At 39.7% G+C, this 6,074-nt stretch overlaps 1 protein-coding gene across 1 annotated transcript; it reads left to right on the top strand.

Moving 5' to 3' along the window:
* Positions 1-4,651: 4,651 nt before the first annotated feature.
* On the top strand, positions 4,652-5,513 carry LOC142162961 (secreted RxLR effector protein 161-like). Its single transcript, XM_075220192.1, has 3 exons — positions 4,652-4,839; positions 4,888-4,945; positions 5,448-5,513. The coding sequence occupies exons 1-3, from the start codon at positions 4,652-4,654 to the stop codon at positions 5,511-5,513; spliced, it is 312 nt and encodes a 103-aa protein (XP_075076293.1).
* The last annotated feature ends 561 nt before the right edge of the window (positions 5,514-6,074 follow it).

Raw genomic sequence — 6,074 nt, 5'->3', positions numbered from 1 at the left:
AAGGTCAGTCTACCTACAGACCACCAAGATTCAACGACCAATACTATGGATGGTAAAAGACAAGGATGCACGACTTCATCACGGTTGAAGACTCAGAGCTCTGGGATATCATCTGCGATGGACCTTTCATTCCTACGAAGACCATTGGAGACCCCGTAATGACAGTTCCTAAAATAAGAAAGGAATATAATGATATTGACCGCAAGGCTAATGAAAAGAAATTTCAAGCTAAGAAAATCCTCGTCTGTGGTATTGGACCTTGATGAGTACAATAGGATTTCAACATGCCAATCAGCTAAAGAGAACTGGGAAGCTCTCCAAACAACTCATGAAGGGACAACGTAGGTAAAGCAGTCCAAGATTAACATACTGACCATAGAGTATGAGCTTTTCAAAATGAAGGACGATGATTCCATTCAGGATATGCACACTTGCTTCACGTCTATCATCAATGAGCTTCACTCACCGGAGAGATCATCCCCAGGAACAAACTTGTTAGGAAGATACTTTGTTGATTACCTAATTCCTAGGAAAGCAAAGTAAATGACATTATAGAGGCAAATGATCTTCAGGAGCTGACCATTGATGAACTTGTCGGCAATCTCAAGACCTATGAAATGAATAAGAAGAAGAAGAAGAAGAAAAAGAAGAAAAAGAAGGAGAAGAAGGAGAAGAAGGAGGAGGAGAAGGAGGATAATGAGAGAAGAGAGCCCAAAAGGGAGAAGAACCTGGTCCTCAAGACAAATAGTAATGACTCAGGTGGTGAGGATGCTGATATGGCCTACCTGACAAGAAGGTTTCAGAAAATGGTTCACAGAAATTTAGGCATTCCAAAAAGGGGCAGGTCCAGCAAGCCAAAAGGGTATGACCTATGTCATAAGTGTGGCAAGCTAGGACACTTCATCAAGGATTGCCCTCTCCTCAAGAAATATCAGTACAAACACAACACTAACAAAGCAACTAAGAGGAACCAGGTTCTGACAAACGATTCAAGAGAAAAGATGACGCTAACAATATTGTGAAACTAGCCCTTGCTGCATGGGGGACACTTCCAGTGAATCTGAAGAAGATGATGATCAAGGTGATAACTCCATGAAGGTAGTGGGAAGTGAATCAGCTGAGTATGACTTAATCTTTGCCCTTATGGCAAAATTTGACAATGATGAAGATGACGATGATGATGATAAGGTAAACTTCTTAGATGTTCAAAGAAATCTAAAGTCTTATTCTCCAAAAAAACTTATGTCTTTGGCAAATATTTTAATTGATGTGCATCATAGTCTTATAAATGATAAATATGCATTCACTGTGGAACTGGGAGAAGTAGAACAGTCGAAAGATGATCTAGTAGTTGTGGTGGTAGACTTAAAGGAAACCATTGAGAGTCTAAAGAAAGAAAAAGATGTCTTAACTGAAAAAATTGCCAACATAGAACATGACAGAGATGATCTAGTGGTTGTTGTGTTCGATCTAAAAGAGACCATTGAGTGTGTAACAAAGGAGAAAGAAGTTTTAGCTAAGAGGGTTGCTAACATTGAGCATGAGAGATATGACCTATTAGTGGTGGTTGTAGACCTAACGGAAGCAATTGAGGAACTAAAAAGGGAAAGTAGGCTTAGAAACACTCAAAACGGAAAGGAAGTTGTAAGTGAAGCACACATTAGGCTTGAAGATGAGTTAAAATCAGTGAAATCTAGTCTGTGCGCAGAGCTTGAGAAAAACAGACAACTTTAGGAAGACCTAGGAAAAGTGAAGAGTGACCTAGAAAAATCACTTAAGTAGACCCGGTCCTCTGATGCAATCACTTCCATGTATACAAACAGTAGGGGAAATAGGTAGGGAATCGGGTTTCAAAGGAAAAAGACTCCCTACAACCCTCAGAGCAAGTATGTTACTGTACTTGATAAATGGCTCTGCACTCACTGTAGTAACACTGGCACTTTAAGGAAACCTGTAAGGCCAGATTTCAATCTCAACAAAAAAATAAAGTTTTTGCTGAAAAAGTAACTACTGCTAGGAAACCTGATCCTTCATACAAAAAACGTGTGATGCCTGCTTGGACCAAAAGAGCTCTCATTTACCCCTTTCCTCATTACAAGGGACCTAAACTTGTTTAGGTTCCTAAGTCTAACTCTTGATTTTCTTGTGCAGGTAATAGTGAAAGGGAGCAACCAACAATAGTACATGGATAGCGACTGCTCAAATCACATGATTGGAAGTACAAATGATTTTATTTCGCTGAAGGCCCTGCAAGGAGGGAGTGTATCCTTTGGAAGTGGAAAGAAAGGATACATTCTGGGAGTTGGAAGGATCGGGAAGTCTCTTTCTCACTCTATTTAAAATGTGTACTACGTGAACGGGTTGAAATACAGCTTGCTGAATATTTCCCAAATCTGTGACAAAGGAAACAAAGTGGAATTTTTATCCAAGATATGCACATCCACAAATATCCACATCGCTGAATTTGAGTCCTTGCAAAATGGAGATCTCAGTTGTTTGAGTGTTGTTGATGATAATGCTGAGCTATGGTATAGAAGGTTGGACCATGCAAGTTTCACATTGCTAAACAAATTGCTCAAGAAAGACCTGATTCGTGGTCTGCCCAATTCAAGCTTCAAGGATCACAGGGTATGTCATGCATGTGTAAAACGAAAGCAAGTCAGATCCTCTTTCAAGCCCAAAAAGGAAGTTAATACCTCAAGGCCACTTGATCTCCTCCATATGGATCTATGTGGACCTATAAGGGTGCCAAGTAGAAGAGGAAAGAAGTACATATTTGTTATAGTGGATGACTATTCCAGATTCACTTGGACTCTGTTTCTCAGAACCAAGGATGAATCCTTTCAAGTGTTTATAGCATTTGTGAAGAAGATCCAGGTGAAGATGAGCCATAATAAAGTATTTATCAGATCTGACCATAGGACAGAATTTGATACTACCAAATTTGATGAATTTTGTGCTAAAAGTGGCATCACTCACAATTTCTCAGCTCCAAGAACATCTCAACAAAATGGTATTGCGGAGAGGAACAACGGGACTCTTGAAGATATAGTAAGAACAATGTTGATTGACAGTGGCATTGCAAAAGGTTTCTGGGTAGAAGCCGTCAACACTACATGCTACTTGTTGAACAAGTGCATGATCAGGTCTCTTCTGAACAAAATGCCATATGAACTGCTGAACTGTAGGAAGCCCAAGCTAACATATTTAAGAACATTCGACTGTAAATGTTGTGTCCTTAACAATGGAAAGGAAGCATTTGGAAAATTCGATGCCAAAAACAATAACGGAATCTTTCTAGGCTATTCATCACAAATCAAAGCCTACAAAGTATACAACAAAATAACTTAATGTGTTGAAGAAAGCATATATGTGATCTTTAATGAATCTCGTGACCCATGTGGAAAGGATTTGAATGATAAGAATGATCAAGACGAAAAACAGTTAATTGTCCCTGGTGAAGTCATTGCCATGGCAAATGGAAATGCTGATATGATGAGCCACGTTGAGGAATCAAATGAGGATGGTGCAACCATATCTCCAATTGATGGAGAGGAACCTGGTCCCTCAATCATAATAATTGAAGCTGAGAATAGAGTTGTCGATGTTGTCCAAGGCATCCCATATGCTAAGATAAGGAGAAGCCAAGGTTCACAGTCTGAATTACCTGGATCATCTAACAATGAGACTCAAGCATCTTACTGGAAGCACAAAAGTTCACACCCTCTTGAAAACATAATCACTCCTCTTGATTCAGGAATTCAAACTAGATCAAAGACAAGAAACTCACTTGCCTTCTTAGCCTTTATCTCTCACATAGAGCCCAAAAATATCAAGAAAGCATTGAAAGATGCATATTGGATTACAGCTATGCAAGAAAAGCTCCATCAATTTTAGAGGAACAGTGCGTGGCACCTGGTTCAATGACCCGCTAATCGAACTGTTATAGGAATTCAGGTGGGTATTCAGAAATAAACTTGATGAGTTTGGAAAAGCAACAAGGAATAATGCAAGGCTAGTAGTTCATGCCTACAATCAAGAAGAAGGGATTGACTATGATGAAACGTTTGCTCCAGTTGCTAGAATGGAGGCCATCAGAATTCTCATTGGCTTTGCATCTCATATAGAATTCAAATTATTCTGAATGGATGTAAAAAGTACATTTCTGAATGGCTTTCTAAAAGAAGAGGTCTTCGTCAAGCAACCACTTGGATTTGAGAATCATGAGCATCCTAAGCACGTCTTTAAACTTGATAAGGCTCTGTGTGGGCTAAAGCAAGTCCCTCGTGCTTGGTATGAAAGGTTGTCAAAATTTCCTCTAGTAAATGGTTTTACAAGAGGAAAAATATAAAACACCTTTTTTATGAAGAAACGAGGAAGGAACCTGCTCATTGTACAAATCTATGTTGATGACATTATTTTCGGGGCAACAAACGATTCTCTGTGTGAGAAATTTGCAAAACTCATGGGGAGTGAGTTTGAAATGAGCATGATGGGGGAACTAAACTTTTTCTTGGGTTTAGAAGTGAAGAAAACTCCCAAGGGGACAATGATAAGTCAACAAAAGTACATCAAGGAGCTGCTCAAGAGATTTGACATGGAAGGATAAAAAATCATTGATACTCTCATTGCAACAACCACTTGTCTAGACATGGATGAACCTGGTTCCTCTGTGAATGAGACCATGTATAGAGGTATCGTAGGGTCACTCCTATATCTCACAGCTAGCAGACCAGATATTGTTTTTAGTGTGGGTCTTTGTGTCAGGTTTCAATCTAATCCAAAGGAATCCCATCTAAAAGTAGCCAAGAGAATCCTGAGATATCTCAAAGGGGCACGGTACTTGGTTCTCTATTATCCCTCATGAGATAATTTTGATTTAATTAGGTATGCAGACGCTGACTATGCTGGGTATCTGATGGATAAGAAAAGCACTTCTGGCATGGCACACTTTCTGGGTTCATGTCTAATTTCATAGGGTACAAGAAAACAAAACTCAATGGCCCTCTCAACTGCAGAAGTTGAATATGTGGTTGTTGCATCTTGCTGTGCTCAACTGTTATGGAGTAAACAGTAGCTAGAAGATTTTGGTGTGTTCTCTGAGCGTGTACCCTTACTATGTGACAATACCAGTGCTCTTAACATGGCCAAGTATCCAGCTCAACATAATAGAACAAAGTTCATTGACGTGCGACATCACTTCCTCAAAGATAATGTTGAAAAAGGGCTTACTTGTATGAAATTCTGCAGCACAGAAGATCAAATTGCAGACATATTCACCAAAGCACCGAGCAGATAGCATTTTGAACGAAATTGCATCTCTCTATGGTTGATGAAATCAAGCTGAGGACCTGGTCCCTCGAGGATTGGCTACGAAAGAGATGTATAGGTAAAATAGATAAAAAGTGTTTTTTACCACAGTCTAACTCATCTCTATACTATTACAGGTAGACATGCATGACAATTACATAGCAAAGAAGCAGCAAATGCATTGCACGTTGGTTAAAGGATGAGGCTTACATTTGCAAAAATTGTCGGAGAACCTGGTTCCTCGACACAGGTTAGTAGTTCCTCTGTACTCTCATGCATAACTTTTAAACGGCTGAAAAAGTCCCATGTCATCAATTGTCAATTTTTTTTCTTTCCCGCTGTTTGAACCCAAATGTCTCTCCTCTTATGAACCGACACAACTACCCAAATTGCCACCCACTCCTAACAGGTTCCTTACCCCTATTAAATAACCCCTTTCAGTCACTTTTGCAGTGATCTACATCAAAGAATCCAAAATTCCTCTTTTCCCTTCTTCAAACCAAACACCTTCTTCTTCAACTCACTAAACTCCATCATGACTAAAAATCAGGATGCCCAAAATGCTCCAGTCATCGTCCCCATTGTGCCTTCACCCATTAAAACACTAGTATTAGAGCCAACAGTCCCCACTCTGACTAGTTTAAACCCTAAATCAGAGTCACAACCACCCACTTCTCCGACCTAGTCAGGTACTGGTTCTCATTGGAGTCGCAAAACTTTGACTTCCAAAAGGTTTGTGGTTGTGACCTCTCCTTTTGCCTCGG

The sequence above is a fragment of the Nicotiana tabacum genome, chromosome 8 (genome assembly GCF_000715075.1).
Source record: "Nicotiana tabacum cultivar K326 chromosome 8, ASM71507v2, whole genome shotgun sequence".
In the NCBI taxonomy this organism is placed as follows: Eukaryota; Viridiplantae; Streptophyta; class Magnoliopsida; order Solanales; family Solanaceae; genus Nicotiana; species Nicotiana tabacum.
Note: the sequence above shows the minus strand (reverse complement) of the source record. Positions and strands in the feature narration are given on the sequence as shown.